At 36.1% G+C, this 24,747-nt stretch overlaps 1 protein-coding gene across 2 annotated transcripts in view; it reads left to right on the top strand.

The window, feature by feature from the left end:
* Window positions 1-20,185: 20,185 nt before the first annotated feature.
* FAM13C (family with sequence similarity 13 member C) overlaps window positions 20,186-24,747 on the top strand; it is a 564,754-nt gene continuing 560,192 nt past the window's right edge. For both annotated transcript variants that reach the window (XM_053692240.1, XM_053692239.1), the window contains exon 1: window positions 20,186-20,326. In XM_053692240.1, the coding sequence (XP_053548215.1) occupies window positions 20,265-20,326 (62 nt within the window). In that variant the 5' untranslated portion in view covers window positions 20,186-20,264. The remainder of the gene's footprint in view (window positions 20,327-24,747) is intronic.

Raw genomic sequence — 24,747 nt, 5'->3', positions numbered from 1 at the left:
AATTTTTTTTACAAAAAAAAAAAAAATCTAAATGGACTGGTGAGGTTATCTCCACTCCAGGGGATGGGAGGAAAAAAGGGGTAGTTTGCCTATTTAATAAAGCTTTAAATTATAAGATTACTTTGACAGAGCTAGACACCGAGGGATGATATATGATTATATATTTTTTAGTAGCTGGTACACAATATGTGCTATGTAATGTTTATGGACCAAATCAGATAGACACAGGATTTTGGGAAAAATTATATATAAAATTATTACCATATGTCAACAACAATTGAATAATAGCCGGAGACTTTAATATGACAATGCATGCCAAATTGGACAGATTAAATGTCCCTTAAATGGTTTAAAAAAGAAGCTAAATTCCTAGGTACATTCTGTAAAAGTCTAAAACTAAAAGATATATGGCGCATATATAATCCTGACTGTAAAACATTTACATGCAAATCTAAATCTCACAGAACATTTTCACGTATAGACTTCTTTTTAATTAATGAAAATATGTTGAAGTTAGATATAGGAACAAAGATACATGACATTTACTTAACAGACCATGCGTGCATTTCACTCCAGATCAATAATAGAAATTTAAGCAAAGGGAATAATAGTTTTTTCTTTCCGAAATATATGGTAGACAATATAAAATTTCAACATGAGTTGAGAAGACTATGGAGAGAATATTATAATAATAATCAAACATATTAAAATAAAATTTAAATATTTTGGGAGACTGCCAAAGCATTTTTCAGAGGGGAAATTAAGGCTCTTATGACCAAATGGAAAAAGATGTTCAAGGCTAGAGAATTAGAACTTGCAAATCATGTGAAAAACACTTATAGGAAATATATTGAGAACTCTAACTCAACAACATGGCAAAAATATCAAGAAGCCAAAAAAGCTAAAGATAGCTATTTTTATAAAAAAGAATCGCAAGCTGAAATTCAAATGAAAGCCTCTTTTTCTAATTTTAACGGAAAGACTATTAAATGGCTTGCACACATAGCTAAATCTCGTAAAAAGAAAAATCATATAGCAGCAATTAAAAATAAAAAAGAAAGATTTGTGTCTAATGAGGATATAATTAAAACATGTCATACCTTCTTTCAGAAAGTATACACATGTATAGGAGTGGATGGGGAGCAGAAAAAATTAAAGTACCTAAATTATCTAAAGAGAAATTAGATTGGCTAAATGCCCCAGTTTCACAGGAAGAAGTGAAGGGATTCAACATATGGCTTTAAATAAGGCTCCTGGCCCCGACCAATTGCCTGCGGAATTTTATAAAATCTTGCAAGAGTGTATATCTCCAGTTCTGCAAGATCTTTTTAATGAATATTATATAAAAAATAAAATGTCCTCTCCATACTTTTCTACATCTATAATAACTCTTATATTGAAAAAAGATAAAGATCCGGAATCACCAGATGCATATAGACCTATCTCTCTATTGAATAATGACTATAAATTATTAACAGCAATAGTGGCTAACAGACTCAAACAGATCTTAGACCCACTTATACACACCGATCAAGCTGGATTTATGGCAGGGTGAAACCCGACAAAAAACATGCGTAGAGTACTGACAATTGTTGAACAGATATGGGCTAAGAAATCTAAACTAAGAGATAATTAAGAAGCAGCCATAATAACAATTGATGCAGAAAAAGCTTTCGACTCTATCACATGGGATAATTTACTGACTTCTATGGAGAATTTTGGTCTAATAGGACATTTTAAAGATTTTGTACGAATGATATATACTGAGCCAATTTTGATTCTGTCAATAAACGGACAATATTCCCCTAAAATAAAGATTTCCAAAGGGACAAGACAGGGATGTCCCTTATCCCCCTTACTTTTCAATCTAGCAATAGAGCCGCTAGCAATAACTTTAAGAAAAGATCTAGAAGGTATTTTTTTAGGAGGAAGGAAAGTAGTTCTATCTCTCTATGCGGATGACCTGATAGTATTTATGGAAAATTCCCAGAAGAATATTCCTATTTTAATGGATATTATCCAACAATATAGTAAATTCTCTGGCTATAAGATCAATCTCACCAAATCTGAAATTCTATGGTTACATAAAAATAGTAGTATCCCCTATACACCATTTAAGGAGGTAGAAGAACAGATTAAATATCTTGGCATCATTTTAAATAGGAATCCATCTAAGTGGTATGAGTTGAACTATAAAAAAAGTCTGGATATCGATAGCAAGAGATTTAAAGAAATGGGAGGCATTACCTCTGGGTTTGTCTGCCAAAATATATTTGATTAAGATGATTCTTCTCCCCAAGATATTTATTTCTGTGCCAAAATCTACCGCTATTTATAAATAAGTCAGATCTTAGACAATTTCATTCCAACTGCTTAAAATTTCTTTGGAAAGGAGGGAAAGCATGCATTGGCATTGAAGAGATTAATGCAGAAAAAAGAATATGGAGGGCTTGGTTTCCCCAACGTCAAATTATATAATAGCGTATTTATGGTTAAGATTGCTTGTGACTGGCTGACAGAAAAAGATCTGGTCTCTTATACACAATTAGAGCATAAGTTGATATACCCATTTTCATTGACGGGCCTATTTCACTCTGATCTCAAGAATATACCCAAAGAGGTGGTTAAACTGAAAACAATATACAATGTAGTGGTGGCCTGGGATAAATATAATAAGGATCTAGATATCAATAATCAGGTATTGCAATATCTTACGGTACGAGGGAATCCGATTTTGTACCTGGCCTGGAGCAAAAGATTTTTAAGAAATGGGAGCAGAGGGGTTTGATATATGTAGTTCAACTTGAGGATGCTGACCTACAGACAATCAAATAATTCAATACATTAATTCAGAAATTTGCTTTATCAACCAAAGATTTCTATGTGTATTTACAGATTTGATATCTTTTTTTTAAGTTACGAGAGAAATATGGAAATAATTGGTCTTTGGGTGTAATAGACCCTTGCATAAAATTGTATCAGGCTGGTTTTAATTCAATCTCAATGTGGTATAATTTAATGATGCAGAAAACGGGACAAGATAACTTAGAGAAAATAAATATTGCTTGGAATAAAGAGTTTAGAGATATGTCAATAGCAGAAGTCACCCAAAGTATTGAAAGAGTAGATAAAGCCATTAACTCTATTAGTTGAAAAGAATCACACTTAAAGGGACACTGAGCCCAATTTTTTTATTTTGTGATTCAGATAGAGCATGCAATTTTAAGCAACTTTCTAATTTACTCCTATTATCAAATTTTCTTCATTCTCTTGGTATGTTTATTTGAAAAGCAAGAATGTAAGTTTAGATGCCGGCCCATTTTTGGTGAACAACCTGGGTTGTTCTTGCTGATTGGTGGATTAATTTAACCGACCAATCAGCAAGTGCTGTCCATGGTTCTAAACCAAAAAATAGATTAAATACCTTATTTTTCAAATAAAGATAGCAAGAGAACAAAGAAAAATTGATAATAGGAGTAAATTAGAAAGTTGCTTAAAATTGCATGCTTTATCTGAATCACGAGAAAAAGTTTGGGTTCAGTGTCCCTTTAAGAATCTTATATAAGGCATATATGACACCAGCAGCTATAGCAAGATGGTCTAAGAAAGAGAACCCAGGTTGCTCTAGATGCAATTTTGCTAATGCTGATATGTGGCACTGCTTCTGGATATGCCCTAAGATCCAAAAATTCTGGAATAGGATAAATTATTGGGTGAATAGGTTTTTAGAAAAGAAATGTAAACTAGAAGCACAACACATATTTTTTCTATATCCAAATGCAGAAGATAGAGAAAATATAGTTTTAATTAACCCTTTGAGTGCTAAGCACTTTCCCACCTGGGTGCTAAGAGGTTTTAATGTTTTTTTTTATTTTCTATTTTTTAAACATTTTTTTTTTACTTTTTTATTATTTTTTTCAGACCCCCAAGACTTACACTGTTGGAAAGGTGAGGCTATTACCTTTCCAATGGTGGGTCTTGGGGGTCTGTAGCTGCTTAGATGCCTGAGATACAGGCTTCTAAGCAGCATGCCCCCTGCTCCTATACTTAACTTTGTTAAGTATAAATAAAGTTGTGCGGTGACGTCATCACGTTATTGCGCGTGACGTCACCACGCAAAACGGGAAGCCCCGGCGATGCCTGTCACTATGCAGGCACGATCGCCGGGGTAGGAGCGGGTGGGAGCCTCCAGATCTCCCTAAAAGGTGGGAGAGTGCTAGTGACGGCTCTGAGCCGTCATTAGCACCAGAGTGGGAAACTCTGTGACGGCTCAGAGCCGTCATTAGCACTCAAAGGGTTAATACAGCTATACTAATTGGGAGAAATGTGATATTGAGATCCTGGAAATCTAAATATAGTCCAGCGATGAAATAATTTAATAATATGATAATGATACAGATGAATATCACGGGAGAAGAGAGTAGCTCTCTTTTTTCAAAAGTGGTTAAAGGTAATTTTGACGCTCCCAGAGAGAGTACAAAAACAAATAATGTATCCCCTAAGAAAATAGGAATACTTTAGTATAGCCCTAATATCAGGCAGATTTCCACAGTTTTGGGGGGATTGAGGTGGGTGGGAGGGGGAGAAGAGAGAGATAGGGTTGTGTTTCTTTTTTTTTTTTCTTATTCTTTCTTTCTTTCTCCCCTTTAGATTAGGGGCAATTAAATAGAAGTTATACTTATAAAGCGGAAGTGAGTGCAGGACCCTGGGTGGGTATGTTACTGAAATAAGGAAAGGGATAAGATATGGTATATCTCTGAGTAAAAGATAATAGGTCCCCACTATGTTATCAGCTTATGTTTAAGACTTGACCTGTATGTGCAAGGATACGAGATGGAATAGAGAGACATTTTCTCTGCCGGAATATGTAGAAACTATACATTGTATAAAATAAGTTAAGAAGATGATTAGATATAAAAAATATATTGGTTTATATTGTACAGGTTGAAAATATGCAAACTTACAGCTAGATTTGGAGTTTGGCGGCCAAGGGGGTGCGTTAGCTACGCAGGCTTTTTTCTGGCCGCACCATAAAAATAACTCTGGTATCGAGAGTCCAAAAAAATGCTGCGTTAGGCTCCAAAAAAGGAGCGTAGAGCATTGTAAGGAAAGTGGGTGCAGTAATTGCTCATATGACACTTGCTTAAACTTGTGTGACTCTGCCTTTAAGAGAGTGTGAGCATGAGACACTTGCACTAACTTGTGTGACTTTGCCTTTAAGAGAGCGTGCCTTTAACAGAGTAAAAGACATTAATTAACTTCAAGTAGGTGACACTGAATTTTGCTAAGTCATGCTACAAGTGGTAAACAACCGATGGATGCTGATGATAAGAAGTCAAAACCCAGACAGAACAAGGGTGTAACCTTGGCAGGGGTCACTTACTGACATTAAGGAACACATTGGTATAGGGGCTAATGCCATGGTAATATTGTTAATGATTATTAAGTGCAATAGGCTAAGTAATATTAATTGCAATAGGCTAAGTAATAAAGCCATTATTGATGTTTAGCTATTAATTATATCTATGGAAAGATTGTTAAAACTATTATTGATGTATTTGACAAAAGTAACTGCATAAGACCACATAATTAATGTTAGGCAGAAAAACATGTTTGTTTGAAACTAAAGATGACGGCATTGCAGTTTAGGAATACGTCAGAGATAGTACCTGGGCATGCCCTGATAAGCTTGGTTGAGGCTAAGACAGACTGGCCAGATGTCTTGGGCCACGGCCAACCTCAGAGGGAGCGGTCTCAGGATCTGTGAAGTTGCGCCAAAACTGTTACACAAGTGGACAGTATAAAAGAGGGGTACCCGGGCAATCTGATCAGTCTGAGAGTCTGAGAGTCTGAGTGTCCGAGTGTCTGTGTATTTTTGGTGTATGTATTTGAGTGTATTTTTTTGGGACCTGTGGATGGACGCATCTTCAGTGTTGTTTCCCGCTGATCGCCTGTTTTTCTCCTGGTCCAAAGATTGCCCAGATGTCCCCTCCCATTGCGCCTCAGAAGCGGCAGGATAGGATGATGCAACCAGAGATCACGGTGATGTATTAATTTGTTTGTTTAAAACTAGCTAGACTTGTGTTAGTGGTAATACAACATAAGATTGTTATCAGTCGTTGCGCAGGCAACTGAATGTAACTAAAAGCTGCATAGATGATTATATGAGTATTGCAATTGCATAGAGTGTTATAAGTATGAATAGTGGTTTGTGGTATTTTGTTTCCATGATTATGTTGCGGAATAAACCATCATTGTTATTATAAGATTGTGAAAACCTGTGTAATGTGTCAGTCATTTCCTTGCTGAAAAGTGATATATATGATAACATCATATCCTGAAAAAAGAATCACACAACATTATTGGCGTAGTCGGCAGGATACATAATTGTTTATCACTTGAGCAAAGAAACTGACAGTTTTCTTACTGAATGTGCAGAGCTGATAGACGCAGCTCCGAGCGAAAGTGAAACCCCTTTGTAGATAAAATAATAAGCCAGAAAAATATATAGTTGTATCTTGCACGGTCAGGAGTATAAATATATATGTTTCTGGATTAGTTAGAATTGAATTGTTAATTCCTCAAATGAGCCATGAAAGCTGTGTAAATAAACAGATATTTCATGGACATAGTCACAATTGTCACCTTGGAATAAAATTAATTGATATTGCACAGGTATATACATATTAACGTATATGGTTATTGTTATTGTGAATTTATTGATTGATGTCAGCAATAATTGAAGGTATTATGAAAATGTTTAGGAAGAAAGCACCAACGGTTCCCCCTTCACAGCCTCAAAATATTGTGGCTTGGGAGGGGACCCCATATCAGGAATTAGCAGGGGAAGTCTTGTCTGGGACTGACCTCCCAGATAACGCTGAATTTTTTGACAAAATAGAACCTTGTGAAGTGTTGAATAAATTGCAGAATGTAAAAGTTAAAACAAATTCAGACACAGAAAGGTTACATAAGAAATTATGGGTGTTATTACAGGCATACAGAAAGACACACGAGCAGTTAGAGGAAGCTGTAGAGCAGACGGTGTGCCTGCAGAGTCAGAATAAATTGCTATTAAAAAAGAGCCAGTGTTATGAAGATGTAGCTCAACAGGCTGTGGTTAAGGTAGCCAGGGCCAAAGTAAAGCGGAAGGGTGGTAGGTTGAGCAAAAGTAAGTTACAATCAGTATTACAGAGCAGGGCCAGATGGGACCCTGGGGGGTGGGATGAAACTTTGCAGAAATGGAAGGTCCATTTGGGAAAAGCAGTAAATGTACTGAATGACAGATCTATCACTGACAGTGAAATCTCACTGTCCAGAATGATAGGCACACAGGAGTACATTGAGCATCATGCTCAACATGCTGTGGTAACGTGTTGGGAAACTAGCCCTGAGGGGAAAATGTCCCTAGTTGATTCCCAAACGAAGTCCACTGGAAAAGGATACCAATACCTGGATGGGACAAAAAGGGCCAGTGCCCCTGAAGCCCCAGGGCCAGGGTTGGACTTGCTTTCGTTGGAGGACCTGGAGTAATATTTCCAGGGCCCATACGAAATAGGCCAAGCTCCCAGTATCAGTATGGTCTATTTTAAGCAGGCTTTAATTGATACTGAAGTGGAGGCAACTTAGATTTATGGGGGGGGGGGGGACTATAGAGGTAAAACAAGCAGGGGTGGCATTGAAAGTAGGAAGTCTCCCTAAGCAGTGATGTTTTGTTTTAATTGTACCCATCCCAGAGTATTTAATTAGCATAGATGTATTAAAAGGGAAGTTACAATGTAGTGAATGTAGTCAAGGATAGGGAGCAATGATTGGTTGCATGTGCCTACGGGCAAGTGCTATTTGTGGAATTAATTAAAGTGTTTCCTTCCTAGATATTTGCTGGTGTCGCCGCTATTGTAACAGGTGCTCTGTTAGGAATCCTTTCGGCCACATGCATAAGCCAACCGCTCATGAGCCAGAGGATAAAGTGTGAAGATCCGGTGCCAGCTATCACACCTTTTATGAGGGAAGCATGACCGTCCCGTATTGCACAACATGGGCATCCTGCTCCATCCCATTTACCTTTGATGACGACGTAACCTGTCTGACCAAAAATGAATATGGAAATTGGATGCTCCTTACCAAGCGGGAAAGGGTGGTATTTGAACTGTCAGAAGAAGAGACAATTACCTGTGACATCCCTTCCTCCACTGTACATTGTGTAACTAAAGATCTTTGTTCTGCTGCAGTGACCAGGGAAGACTGTAAGGACTCTAAGGAGGATGAGAGCTGGACAATTGTTTTACAGGATGAAGACTTAATATTTGAATTGCAAGAAGGGGTTGGGTTGATTTGTGAAAATCCCAGTACGCCTTCCACTTCCCCAAAACTAACAGTGGGGATTCAGGAACGCATTTTAGGTTGTAAAACATCCACTGATACACAGGTTCGTGCTGTAATGTTAAACATATCATACACTGATGGGGAACCAGAGGGTCTGACATGTGTGTGTAAATATACAGGAAAAGAGTCATCTGAACCTCTTTTAATGTATATCAGGAGACCTGTAATGGATGGGAAATTATTAAACAACCGACACAAGGGAAAGAGGGACCATGCACGGCGCCATTTAGGCTCCCTGCATGCCTCCTCATGGGAACTTGATAATACCTTTGTAAAAACTGCCAAAAATGTGTTTAATGTGACAAATGTTCAGGGACCATGTTGGGTGTGTGGGTTTGTGCCTCACGGGCAGACTAGGGGTTACCCTTATTTAGGTGTCCCTTTAACCATGAGTATGCTTGCCGATATGATTGGGAATAAGACTGTGTGGAATTTTACAGGTCTTAACACAACAGGTAGGGATGACTTGCTGGATAAGTTGCATCTAGCTAATAATGTGACTACAGGTGCTATTATGTTTCAAAATCTAGATGGAGAAATATATAGTACTAATAACCTAACCCAGCTACCCGACATGATAATGTTAATGTATAACATAGGACGATTAGTTAAAAATAGGACAGGGGTATTTAACATTAAACTGAAATTTTATGACTTCTCATATTTGACTTATGCCCATGAGAAATGGAAGACTAAGTTTGGTGAGCCCAGAGACCTTATTAAAGACTGGTACCAGCTTAATAGGGAAACACTAGCAGGTAACACACGGACTAAGGATGGGAGGAAGCGACTGAATAGGATATGTCCTCCTTTTGTTAAACTGCCAGTGGGATATTATTGGTTGTGTGGGAGGTGGGCAGTAAAGGTAATACCTTGCACCCATTATGGCCCATGCTTTTTAGGATATATATTCCCTGCTTTTAACATAACCACCACACTTCCACCACCTATGTTGCATAGAACACGAAGATACCTTGACCTGGACAAAATACACAATGGAGTTAAAATTAGTGAAGGTATGCGCCTGCTGGCAACATTTGTCCCTCATTATGGGGCTGCTACAGCCCTCACTAGATTAAATACGCTAGCTGATTTAGTGGATGAAGCTTTTAATGTAACTAGAGATGCAATAGAGCTCTTAGCATTAGAACAGGAACAAATTAGGATGGTGGCATTGCAGAATAGAATGGCTCTAGACTATCTCCTAGCTGCAGAAGGAGGAGTTTGCCAGAGAATCCACCAGCAATGCTGTGTGTACATAGAAGACAATGCAGGTAGAATCAAACATGACCTACACAGATTAGAAGAAGTGCAAAAGCACATACGTGAGGTACATGACGATTCATTTAGCAAATGGCTTAAAGACTTTGACTGGACTTTTGGACTGGGGGGATGGCTTGGAAGCTTAGGCAAAACTATAGTTAAATGGCTATTAATAAGTCTGGCTTGCTTGTGTGCGATATTCATTATAGTAAAGATGTTTGGATGTTTCTGTAATACATTAGGTAGGATGTGTTTTAAACCAAAAGACAATATTACTTGAGTGGATAAGTTCATTATTAAGGTATGTGTTTAGAAACAAGCAAGGTGTCACATGACCAAGGGGTGGAATGTAAGGAAAGTGGGTGCAGTAATTGCTCATATGACACTTGCTAAAACTTGTGTGACTCTGCCTTTAAGAGAGTGTGAGCATGAGACACTTGCACTAACTTGTGTGACTTTGCCTTTAAGAGAGCGTGCCTTTAACAGAGTAAAAGACATTAATTAACTTCAAGTAGGTGACACTGAATTTTGCTAAGTCATGCTACAAGTGGTAAACAACCGATGGATGCTGATGATAAGAAGTCAAAACCCAGACAGAGCAAGGGTGTAACCTTGGCAGGGGTCACTTACTGACATTAAGGAACACATTGGTATAGGGGCTAATGCCATGATAATATTGTTAATTATTATTAAGTGCAATAGGCTAAGTAATATTAATTGCAATAGGCTAAGTAATAAAGCCATTATTGATGTTTAGCTATTAATTATATCTATGGAAAGATTGTTAAAACTATTATTGATGTATTTGACAAAAGTAACTGCATAAGACCACATAATTAATGTTAGGCAGAAAAACATGTTTGTTTGAAACTAAAGATGACGGCATTGCAGTTTAGGAATACGTCAGAGATAGTACCTGGGCATGCCCTGATAAGCTTGGTTGAGGCTAAGACAGACTGGCCAGATGTCTTGGGCCACGGCCAACCTCAGAGGGAGCGGTCTCAGGATCTGTGGAGTTGCGCCAAAACTGTTACACAAGTGGACAGTATAAAAGAGGGGTACCCGGGCAATCTGATCAGTCTGAGAGTCTGAGAGTCTGAGTGTTCGAGTGTCTGTGTATTTTTGGTGTATGTATTTGAGTGTATTTTTTTGGGACCTGTGGATGGACGCATCTTCAGTATTGTTTCCCGCTGATCGCCTGTTTTTCTCCTGGTCCAAAGATTGCCCAGATGTCCCCTCCCATTGCGCCCCAGAAGCGGCAGGATAGGATGATGCAACCAGAGATCACGGTGATGTATTAATTTGTTTGTTTAAAACTAGCTAGACTTGTGTTAGTGGTAATACAACATAAGATTGTTATCAGTCGTTGCGCAGGCAACTGAATGTAACTAAAAGCTGCATAGATGATTATATGAGTATTGCAATTGCATAGAGTGTTATAAGTATGAATAGTGGTTTGTGGTATTTTGTTTCCATGATTATGTTGCGGAATAAACCATCATTGTTATTATAAGATTGTGAAAACCTGTGTAATGTGTCAGTCATTTCCTTGCTGAAAAGTGATATATATGATAACATCATATCCTGAAAAAAGAATCACACAACAAGCATTTTTACCGCAAATGCAACTCTCGATACCAGAGTTGCTTACGGACGCGGCCAGCCTCAAAAACGTGCTCGTGCACGATTCCCCCATAGGAAACAATGGGGCTGTTTGAGCTGAAAAAAAACCTAACACCTGCAAAAAAGCCGCGTTCAGCTCCTAACGCAGCCCCATTGTTTCCTATGGGGAAACACTTCCTACGTCTGCACCTAACACCCTAACATGTACCCCGAGTCTAAACACCCCTAATCTTACACTTATTAACCCCTAATCTGCCGCCCCCGCTATCGCTGACCCCTGCATTATATTATTAACCCCTAATCTGCCGCTCCGTAAACCGCCGCAACTTACATTATCCCTATGTACCCCTAATCTGCTGCCCCTAACACCGCCGACCCCTATATTATATTTATTAACCCCTAATCTGCCCCCCTCAACGTCGCCGACACCTGCCTACACTTATTAACCCCTAATCTGCCGAGCGGACCTGAGCGCTACTATAATAAAGTTATTAACCCCTAATCCGCCTCACTAACCCTATCATAAATAGTATTAACCCCTAATCTGCCCTCCCTAACATCGCCGACACCTAACTTCAATTATTAACCCCTAATCTGCCGATCGGAGCTCACCGCTACTCTAATAAATTTTTTAACCCCTAAAGCTAATTCTAACCCTAACCCTAACACCCCCCTAACTTAAATATAATTTACATCTAACGAAATTAATTATCTCTTATTAAATAAATTATTCCTATTTAAAGCTAAATACTTACCTGTAAAAGAAATCCTAATATAGCTACAATATAAATTATAATTATATTGTAGCTATTTTAGGATTAATATTTATTTTACAGGCAACTTTGTATTTATTTTAACCAGGTACAATAGCTATTAAATAGTTAAGAACTATTTAATAGTTACCTAGTTAAAATAATAACAAAATTACCTGTAAAATAAATCCTAACCTAAGTTATAATTAAACCTAACACTACCCTATCAATAAATTAATTAAATAAAATACCTACAATTACCTACAATAAAACCTAACACTACACTATCAATAAATAAATTAAATACAATTCCTACAAATAACTACAATGAAATAAACTAACTAAAGTACAAAAAATAAAAAAGAACTAAGTTACAAAAAATAAAAAAATATTTACAAACATCAGAAAAATATTACAACAATTTTAAACTAATTACACCTACTCTAAGCCCCCTAATAAAATAACAAAGACCCCCAAAATAAAAAAATGCCCTACCCTATTCTAAATTAATAAAGTTAAAAGCTCTTTTACCTTACCAGCCCTGAACAGGGCCCTTTGCGGGGCATGCCCCAAGAAAATCAGCTCTTTTGCCTGTAAAAAAAAACATACAATACCCCCCCCAACATTACAACCCACCACCCACATACCCCTAATCTAACCCAAACCCCCCTTAAATAAACCTAACACTAAGCCCCTGAAGATCTTCCTACCTTGTCTTCACCTCAACAGGTATCACCGATCCGTCCTGGCATCCGGTGCTGAAGAGGTCCAGAAGAGGCTCCAAAGTCTTCCTCCTATCCGGCAAGAAGAGGACATCCGGACCGGCAAACATCTTCATCCAAGCGGCATCTTCTATCTTCTTCCATCCGGTGCGGAGCGGGTCCATCTTGAAGCAGCCGACGTGGATCCATCCTCTTCTTTCGGCGTCTCCCGACGAATGACGGTTCCTTTAAGGGACGTCATCCAAGATGGCGTCCCTCGAATTCCGATTGGCTGATAGGATTCTATCAGCCAATCGGAATTAAGGTAAGAATATTCTGATTGGCTGATGGAATCAGCCAATCAGAATCAAGTTCAATCCGATTGGTTGATCCAATCAGCCAATCAGATTGAGCTCGCATTCTATTGGCTGATCGGAACAGCCAATAGAATGCGAGCTCAAACTGATTGGCTGATTGGATCAGCCAATCGGATTGAACTTGATTCTGATTGGCTGATTCCATCAGCCAATCAGAATATTCTTACCTTAATTCCGATTGGCTGATAGAATCCTATCAGCCAATCGGAATTCGAGGGACGCCATCTTGGATGACGTCCCTTAAAGGAACCGTCATTCGTCGGGAGACGCCGAAAGAAGAGGATGGATCCGCGTCGGCTGCTTCAAGATGGACCCGCTCCGCACCGGATGGAAGAAGATAGAAGATGCCGCTTGGATGAAGATGTTTGCCGGTCCGGATGTCCTCTTCTTGCCGGATAGGAGGAAGACTTTGGAGCCTCTTCTGTACCTCTTCAGCACCGGATGCCAGGACGGATCGGTGATACCTGTTGAGGTGAAGACAAGGTAGGAAGATCTTCAGGGGCTTAGTGTTAGGTTTATTTAAGGGGGGTTTGGGTTAGATTAGGGGTATGTGGGTGGTGGGTTGTAATGTTGGGGGGGGGGGGGTATTGTATGGTTTTTTTTACAGGCAAAAGAGCTGATTTTCTTGGGGCATGCCCCGCAAAGGGCCCTGTTCAGGGCTGGTAAGGTAAAAGAGCTTTTAACTTTATTAGTTTAGAATAGGGTAGGGCATTTTTTTATTTTGGGGGTCTTTGTTATTTTATTAGGGGGCTTAGAGTAGGTGTAATTAGTTTAAAATTGTTGTAATATTTTTCTGATGTTTGTAAATATTTTTTTATTTTTTGTAACTTAGTTCTTTTTTATTTTTTGTACTTTAGTTAGTTTATTTCATTGTAGTTATTTGTAGGAATTGTATTTAATTTATTTATTGATAGTGTAGTGTTAGGTTTTATTGTAGGTAATTGTAGGTATTTTATTTAATTAATTTATTGATAGGGTAGTGTTAGGTTTAATTATAACTTAGGTTAGGATTTATTTTACAGGTAATTTTGTTATTATTTTAACTAGGTAACTATTAAATAGTTCTTAACTATTTAATAGCTATTGTACCTGGTTAAAATAAATACAAAGTTGCCTGTAAAATAAATATTAATCCTAAAATAGCTACAATATAATTATAATTTATATTGTAGCTATATTAGGATTTCTTTTACAGGTAAGTATTTAGCTTTAAATAGGAATAATTTATTTAATAAGAGATAATTAATTTCGTTAGATGTAAATTATATTTAAGTTAGGGGGGTGTTAGGGTTAGGGTTAGAATTAGCTTTAGGGGTTAAAAAATTTATTAGAGTAGCGGTGAGCTCCGATCGGCAGATTAGGGGTTAATAATTGAAGTTAGGTGTCGGCGATGTTAGGGAGGGCAGATTAGGGGTTAATAATATTTATGATAGGGTTAGTGAGGCGGATTAGGGGTTAATAACTTTATTATAGTAGCGCTCAGGTCCGCTCTGCAGATTAGGGGTTAATAAGTGTAGGCAGGTGTCGGCGACGTTGAGGGGGGCAGATTAGGGGTTAATAAATATAATATAGGGGTCGGCGGTGTTAGGGGCAGCAGATTAGGGGTACATAGCTATAATGTAGGTGGCGGCGCTTTGCGGTCGGCAGATTAGGGGTTAATTATTGTAAGTAGCTGGCGGCGATGTTGTGGGGGGCAGGTTAGGGGTTAATAAATATAATACAGGGGTCGGCGGGGTTAGGGGCAGCAGATTAGGGGTACATAGGGGATAATTTAGCTGGCGGCGCTTTGCGGTCGGCAGATTAGGGGTTAAAAAAAAAACGAGTGGCGGCGATGTGGGGGGACCTCAGTTTAGGGGTACATAGGTAGTTTATGGGTGTTAGTGTACTTTAGGGTACAGTAGTTAAGAGCTTTATGAACCAGCGTTAGCCCAGAAAGCTCTTAACTCCTGCTTTTTTTCTGCAGCTGGAGTTTTGTCGTTAGAGCTCTAACGCTCACTTCAGAAACGACTCTAAATACCGGAGTTAGGAAGATCCCATTGAAAAGATAGGATACGTAATTGACGTAAGGGGATCTGCGGTATGGAAAAGTCGCGGCTGAAAAGTGAGCGTTAGACCCTATTTTCAGTGACTCCAAATACCGGCGGTAGCCTAAAACCAGCGTTAGGAGCCTCTAACGCTGGTTTTCACGGCTACCGCCAAACTCTAAATCTAGGCCTAAATGAGGCTACTTTGTATAAAGTGGATATTTGTATGTACCTGCAGTGCTTTAAGATGTATTTGTTTCTTTACCTCCTTTGTTGTGTTTTTAGATTAGGGATAAGTAAAGAGAGGTTGTATATATAAAGCGGAAGTGAGCACAGGACCCTGGGTGGGTATGTTATTGAAATAAGGGGAGGGATAATATATGGTTTATTTCTGAATAAAAACTAATAGGTCTCCATTATGTTATTAGACTATGTTTAAGATATGACCTACATGGATACGAGAGGGATTAGAGAGTCATCTCTACCACCAGAATATGCTGAAATTATATATTGTCAAGAAGATGATTCAGTATAAAAAATATTTTGGTCTATAATATACAGGCTGAGGAAATGCAACCTAAATACTGTTATTTTGTATTAAGTGGATATTTGTATGTACCTGTAGTGCATTAAGATGTGTTTGCTTCTGCACCTTCCTTGTTTTTGTCGGGAATTCAACCTTTAATAATAAAAAGATTTATAAAAAAAAAAACAATTTACTTATATTCTAACATTTGCTTTGTTCTTGTTGAATCTTTTGTTAAAGAGTAAAGCTAGATAGGCTTATAGGAGCTTAGGAGTGTGCATGTGACTTTGGCAGCAGTGTTTCCAACAATGTATAACATTGCTATTCACATTGCTGCAAACACTCCTGCCATATGATAGACGTGTGCCTGCTCCTAGTCCTAAGCTCACCTAGCATTACTCTTTTTAAAGGGACATAAAACCCTTATTTATTTATTTTTTCATTATTCAGATAGCTCATAAAACCTTCCAGTTTACTTTTATTATGACATTTGCTTCATTCAATTGGTATCCTTTGTTATAGGAGCAGCAATGCACTACTAGGAGTTAGCTGAACACAATAGGTGGACCAATGACCCTAACCATATTGAGCTACCAATTAAAAGCTAGCTCCCAGCAGTGCAACCACAACTCTGACCCTACCTTGGTATGCTTTTCAACAAAAGATACAAAGAAATGATGATGCAAATTAGAGAACACAAGTAAATTGGAAAGTTGTTTGAAATGGGATGATCTATCCTAAAAGGGACATTAAACACCTCAAGATTTTAATATACATTATTTAACTACATGTAGTTAAACAACTTTGCAATATACTTTCATTATTTATTTTGTTCTCCTTTCCTGTAATTTAATTCTGAATATTGTGGGCTTTCCAATTCATGTTAAACATGGAAGTACAGACACAGCTATATTCCACTCATTCATTGGTTGCACACTCTAGTAATCCATTTATATCAATTCCTGATTGGCCTCAGCATAAAAGGTAACCTAAGTTACAATATGGTGGCACCCACTGCTTTATGTACATTCATTTTACCCTTATTTTTTTTAAATATTTAAACTAATATTTTTTTTAAAATACATGTACAAATTATTCTCAGGCTAATCTTTGCTCTGAATGCATAATTCAAGCAATTATTTATTTAGTGTTTAATGTCCCTTTTAAAGGGATATAAAACCCAATTTGTTTTATTTCATAATTCATAAAGCATGCAATTTAAACAATTTTCTAATTTACTCCTATTATCAATTTTTCTATTGGTATCTTTATTTGAAAAAAAAAAAAAAAATAGGAATGTAGGCTTAGTAGCCAGCTCATTTTTAGTTGAGCACCTGGGTAGAGCTTACTGATTGGTGGCTGGCTACATTTAAGTATGAATTTTTATGTGTCTTTTTGCACATCCAGTGAACCTAAAGTATGATTTATGATGTGCATATTTAAAGGGACAGTCAACACTTACTTTAACATGTTTTTATATTGAAAATAACAAAACGGAGGTCCGCCTACACTATACCCCTCCTGCCTTGCCGCCTTGCTTCTGTCCTAATCAGCGGCGCTAACTACTCTAATACCCGGTAAATATGGATGCCGGACTCCCCCCACCATTACGTAGCTGCCTTCTTCTTCAACTGATAAGCAAATCAGAATCCAGTCCTCGGACTGAAATTGCACGCGCTTGCAATTTCTGTCTGATGCCTGGATTCTGATTTGCTTATCAGTTGAAGAAGAAGGCAGCTACGTAATGGTGGGGGGAGTCCGGCATCCATATTTACTGGGTATTAGAGTAGTTAGCGCCGCTGATTAGGACAGAAGCAAGGCGGCAAAGCAGGAGGGGTATAGTGTAGGCGGACCTCCGTTTTGTTATTTTCAATATAAAAACATGTTAAAGTAAGTGTTGACTGTCCCTTTAATACAATTTATTCCTGTGTAATTTACATAAAAAAATAATGTTTTTGATAAATTACAATTTCTGGTGAACAGTTTTGTTAAGATTTTTGATGAACCTTAACAATACAATATTTTTCCTGTGTATCTTTTTTTGAATGGTTAAATATACGCCCCTTAGTGAGACATCCTGTTTTCAGGGTAAAAAGTGGCTTTATAGAATTCCACAAGGGAAATATTAGGACTGACGAGCATTCTTAAAGGACCAGTCAACAAAGTAGATTTGTATAATCAACAATAATAATTATAATAATAATTTGCGATTTATATAGCGCTTTTCTACCTGTGAGACTCAAAGCTCTTTACAAATATAGCAGCAAATGCAAGATAACAAGACAATGCAATAGCACTTAGTCTGAACTCCAAATGAGTAGTAGATTTTTTTTCTGTCAATTTTAAGAGCTATGTCTTTTTCCACTCCCCCCTGTACCATATGACAGCCGGCAGCCATTCATAAATGCATACACGTACCATGTGACAGCCATCAGCCATTCACAAATGCATACACACTTATTCTTGCACATGCTCAGTAGGAGCTGGTGACTCAAAAAGTTTAAATATAAAAAGACTGTGCACATTTAGATAATGGAAGTAAATTGGAAAGTTGTTTAAAGTGGCATGCTCTATCTGAATAATGAAAGTTTAATTTTGATTGAGTGTCCCTTTAAATAATCTCCCATCCCAGAGACCTTTAAATAATTGGCCCCTTAGTTTGAATTTCAGATGAGTAGTAGATTTGTTTCTTACAATATTTCAGTAAATTACATTTTCCTTCCATCAGCCAATCACAAAATGCATATATGTATATTCTTGCACATGCTCAGTAGTACCTCAGAAAGGGTGCACATAGAAAGATTGTGCATAGATAATGGAAGTGAATTGGAAAGTTGTAATATTTTCTAATATTATATCATTTTCAGCTATCCAAAGCACAAATTAATTGCATAATTTAACATAAATGTATTTAATGATAATTTGTGCAATATAAATGGAACATTTTTAATGGGTAATTTTAGCTTAATATTGGCAAAAAATTTTAGCTGGGTGGTCAGTAAAATTAACAGGGGGTGCACCCACTAAAAATGTCCTGGGGAGAACACTGATATAAATTCTGTATCCAGCTTGGGCTGAACTAGATATAGATAGATAGACATAGTTAGATGATAGATAGATAAATAGATAGACACAGTTAGATGATAGATAGATAAACATAGATAGATGATAGACATAGTTAGATGATAGATAGATAAATAGATAGACAAAGTTAGATGATAGATAGATAAACATAGATAGATGATAGACATAGGTAATAGACATATATAGATAGATAGATAGATAGATGATAGACAAACATAGTTAGATGATAGATAGATGATAGATAGACATAGTTAGATGATAGATATAGAAAGATAGACACAGTTAGATGATAGATAGACAGACATAGATAGATGATAGACATAGATAATAGATAGACATAGATAGATGACAGACATAGTTAGATGATAGATAGATAGATGATAGACAGACATAGTTAGATGATAGATATAGAAAGATAGACACAGTTAGATGATAGTTAGACAGACATAGATAGATAGATAGATGATAGACATAGATAATAGATAGACATAGATAGATGACAGACATAGTTAGATGATAGATAGATGATAGACAGACATAGTTAGATGATAGATATAGAAAGATAGACACAGTTAGATGATAGTTAGACAGACATAGATAGATAGATAGATAGATAGATAGATAGATAGATAGATAGATAGATAGATGATAGACATAGATAATAGATAGACATAGATAGATGACAGACATAGTTAGATGATAGATAGATGATAGACAGACATAGATGATAGACAGACATAGTTAGATGATAGACAGACATAGTTAGATGATAGATAGATGATAGACAGACATAGTTAGATGATAGCTATAGAAAGATAGATGATAGATTGATACATAGATTAGATAGATACATAGATTAGATATATATAAGTAAATAGAGATAGTTATAGAAAGATAGATGATAGATCGATACATAGATTATAGATACAAATATAATATAGAAAAATGATAGACAGGCATAGACAGATAAATATCTCAAGCTTCCTTTTATTTTTTGTCACCATTCTAACCTATTAGAATATTTGCTTGCTGGCAGTTCTTTCACCTCACAAGTCTGATTCTCTATCCCATAATATGTGTAGCTATTTCAGACTTACTCGACCATCACTCGCAGGAAGATGAATTACTTCCATTTCCTTCAGTGACAGCCTTTATATCAGCGCTAAGGATAAAAAATAATACGAAAAGGAAATGTAATTGCAGCACTCGGCTTCTTAAAGAAAGGGCTGTTAGACCATATTAGATATAAGGAGAATACAAGAATCTCCGTTTAAATGGCCATTAATGTACAGTGTTCAGCATTCTCAGCTGTACTGTTGTGCATTTAGTGTGAGCAGAGCGGTGCCTTATGGTCCGTGTGGTTACTAAGCGTTGCAGCAGGGCTAGGTTAGTCACACTGAGCATGTGCAGAGCAAGGTATGTGCATGTCGATCTGACACACAGGCTTGTCTTTGCAATGCCATGGTTGTCTATGTGTTCCAGCTACTGACAAGGATCCTGCGAGCCTGCTTGCCCCACTCTGTAATCTGATGTTTTCTTGTTTCTGTTTTAGTCTTCAGGATAATTCCTTCAACAGCGCAGCTGTAGCAGAGTAAGTGAAAGCTTTAAATATAATGTTATAGCGTTGCAAGCTGATAAACAACACAGTGTTCAGTGGTGTCTAATCAATTAAATGGTTCTGGTGCCTATACTGTCACTGTCTATCCTATCGTGAGAGTCACATAGACATATTGATTATCAATAGGAATTCTGTCACTGTATCTATCATCTATCTATCTATCTATCATCTATCTATCTATATATCTATCTACTATTTATATATCTATATTTCCAAGTGTGTAAAATATATATAGATAGATAGATGTGTGTGTGTGTGTGTGTGTATATATATATATATATATATATATATATATATATATATATATATATATATATATATATATATATATATATATATATAGTATACATTGGTAACTAATGTATGAATTTCACTGGTGTGTATTATTTTTGCATGTGTGTAAGAGGTATTTGCTATATTGTGTGGGTTTGTGTGTATACTATGTACAATATAATTTCAAGCTCTCTTTTAGTCCAGTTATCTCAGAGAAATACACACACCTGTATCTACCTATTGTCATATATGTGTGTGTGTGTGTGTGTGTGTGTATATATATATATATATATATATATATATATATATATATATATATATTTACATATATATATTATGTGTGTGCAAGCTTGAGTGCACACTGTCAGACAATTATTATTATTGTTATTACTATTACTTTTTTGGACTGTATATACATAGACATATATATTTGTATGTAGGTATATTATAAAGATCTGTGTGTGCAATATATTGTAATATTAGTGTCTCAGTGTCCCTGTTAAATTCTAATACATACTTTTATGAGGTTATATGATTTGTATGGGGGTGGGGTCCATACATTTTATTTTTAAAGTGTTTTTTTTTTTAAGATCCTATCAGATTTGTTACCTTGTGGTTGATAAATATTTTAATGGGGCAGCTCAATTATTATATATGTTTTTGTATACAAATTATGCAGATACACAATTATTTAACAATAACAAACTTTAGTAGCTTCAACTATTTATTCTAATTTTTCCCACTCACACGTCTATATTTAAATCTGATAAACACGATTTTTTGGTGTGTGTTATATTGATTGAATAAATTGAGAAATTGCAAGTTGTCATTTTTAAATGTATCTATTTTATTATTTCTAATTAGATTTGATAAATTTCATAAGCCCAAAATAATTAATAATTATTGTGCTACCAATCAAAAACTTAATATTTTTTATGAGCTCAGAGGCTATGTAAAATATAGCTTTAGGATTATTTTTCTTTCTTTTCATTTATTGTTCTGTTTACTAATTTAGCATATGTTTCTTCTTAATACATTGTGGTATCACTTAAAACAAAAAAAATATGTATCATGAATTTACTTGTAATTGCACCTGTTGCAGCTCTGAAAAGCCAAAGTTTAGTAGTTTTTTGTTTTAAACAATTGTGTCTTGAGTTTGTTTAGGCTTGTTAGTTTAATTTCCAGTTTTCAAGCACACAGAGTAAAACAGGATTATCATTGAGTTAGATTTTGATGGGAGATAACAGGTTGGTTTATCTAGTCTGGCTATAACTGTATCTAAACTTCTGGTTTAAAGGACCAGTAAATAAAGGAGATTGGATAATCAACCAATGCATGATAGATAACAAGATAATGCAAATGAACTTCAAATGAGTAGTAGATTTTTTTTTTCTGACAAATTTCAGTTATATCTATTTCCACATGTGGCAGCCATCAGCCAATCACAAATGCATATATGTATATTATATTAATTCTTGCACATGCTCAGTAGGAACTGGTGACTCAAAAAGTGTAAATATAAAAAGACTGCATTTTGTTAATGGAAGTAAATTGGAAAGTTGTTTAAAACTGCATGCTCTATCTGAATCATGAAAGTTTAATTTTGATTTGAGTGTCCCTTTAAAGAGACATGAATCCCACATTTTTTTTCTTTCATGCTTTAGAAAGAGCATGCACTTTTAAACAACTTTTCAATTTACTTCTATTATCTAATTTGCTTCATTCTCTTGATATCATTGGTTGAAAAGTATATCTATATAGGCTCACTAGCTGCTGATTAGTGACTGCACATGTGCATTGCTATTTTTTTTTAACAAGGGATATCTAAAGAATGAAGAAAATTAGATAATATAAGTAAATTTGAATGTTTAAAACTGCATTCTCTATCTGAATCATGAAATACATTTTTTGGGTTTCATGTCCCTTTTAAAAGTCACTAGAATAGTTCTATACATATCACTGACATCCTTGAATTCCTTTTAATTATTTGTCCTTGCCACTATTTCCAGGTGGAGGAGGGGGCATCTAAAATGTTTTTCACACCATGGCTTGGCAAATGATATTTGGCAGGGTGCCCTGGCAGATACAAGACTGACTCCCTTATAACAGGACTTGATATGAAAAAGGCAGTTCCACACTTTTCATAACATATCTGTATTTGTACCAAATTTGGATTGTACATAGAGCTATGCAGCTTGAATCAATTTGTTTCTATATGTGCTTTACCTGCTCAAGAGACTTTGTTTTACCAATGTATACAGACTACTTCTATGGGAAGGCAAGCGGGAATACTTGCCTAGATATGCCGAATGACTATACAATAAATGATTTGGTTCTTACTGTTTTATGTATTGGAGGTTTTATATCATCCATAACTTAAATTAATATATATTGCTTATGAAAGAAGTAAGAGTTAAAGGGATACTAAACCCAATTTGTTTCTTTCATGATTCAGATACAGCATGCAAATTTAAGCAACTTTCTAATTTACTTCTATTATCAATTTTTCTTCGTTCTCATGCTATCTTTATTTTAAAAAGCAGGCATGTAAAGCTTAGGAGCCGGACCATTTTGGTTCAGAATCTGGGTTTACGATTGCTTATTGGTGGCTAAATGTAGCCACCAATAAGCAAGCACTATCCAGGGTGCTGAACCTAAAATGGGCCAGCTAAAAAGCTTTACATTCCTGCTTTTTAAATAAAGATAGCAAGAGAAAGAAGAAAAATTGATAATAGGAGTAAATTAGAAAGTTGCTTAAAATTGCATGCTCTATCTGAATTATTAAAGGGACAGTCTACAGCAGAATTTTTATTGTTTTAAAAGATAGGTAATCCCTTTATTACCAATTCCCCAGTTTTGCATAACCAACACAGTTATATTATTATACTTTTAACCTTTGTGATTATCTTGTATCTAAGCCTCAGCAAACTGACCCTTTATTTCAGTTCTTTTGACAGACTTGCAGTTTAGCCAATCAGTGCCTGTTCCCAGATAACTTCACGTGCATGAGCACAGTGTTATCTATATGAAACAAATGAACTAACACCCTCTAGTGGTGAAAAACTGTTACAATGCATTCTGAAAAGAGGTGGCCTTCAAGGTCTAAGAAATTAGCATATGAACCTCCTAGGTTAAGCTTTCAACTAAGAATACCAAGAGAACAAAGCAAAATTGGTGATAAAAGTAAATTGGAAAATTGTTTAAAATTACATGCCCTATCTGAATCATGAAAGATTATTTTGGACTAGACTGTCCCTTTAAAGAAAAAAATTGGGTTTAGTATCCCGTTAATACTGGTTTTAACTACCCTGGCCAATCAGAGGGAATGTCAATATTGACTAGATGTTTTGGAGCTGACTAATTGTGCACATTTATAAAATTTTCTAACACATTTGAGCACTTAAAAAAAAAAAAAGTTTAAGTTAAAATGTAATTTATATATAAACAGGAATTACATGGTGCACAGCTCATCCCTAGAGGTAGATTGCTGATTGACTAACCAGAACAACTCCCATAGTGCTATTGGTGGACATTGAATCACCTAACAAGCATACAATCAAAAACTAGGTTTATTCAGGACAAAGAGGAACATTTATGGAAAAATATACCTTTCAGCTGTTCAGTAACAGGAATTTTAGAGAAAAATGTGTTCAAAGTACTGGAGAAGTTTTAGCATTTATGCTATCACTCCATTTAAACAGAAATAGAACCTTGTTTTTTTTGTTTATTTACCTATCAAAATCTATATATTTCTTTTAAAGGTATATTCCAATCAAAATTTAAATGCATATAGATGAATTACATCTTTGATTAGACACATATTTCCTATATACATACTGTATATATATATATATATACAGGTGGCCCTCGTTTTACAACGGTTCAATTTACACCGTTTCAGAATAACAACCTTTTTTTCCAGTCATGTGACTGCTATTGAAAAGCATTGAGAAGCAGTGCATTTATTAAAATAACCAGTAGGTGGAGCTACCCGCTTGTGTTGCAGCAAAGCCAAGCAAGCTGAAATTTATCAGTTTAACCAGACCTGAGCTATCGAGCAGATTTCAAAGGAACAAGATCTTCCTGTCTATAACTCAGTCCAGATTGGAATGCATAGAAAG

The sequence above is a fragment of the Bombina bombina genome, chromosome 9 (genome assembly GCF_027579735.1).
Source record: "Bombina bombina isolate aBomBom1 chromosome 9, aBomBom1.pri, whole genome shotgun sequence".
Classification (NCBI taxonomy): Eukaryota; Metazoa; Chordata; class Amphibia; order Anura; family Bombinatoridae; genus Bombina; species Bombina bombina.
This window is presented reverse-complemented; position numbering and strand designations above follow the sequence as displayed.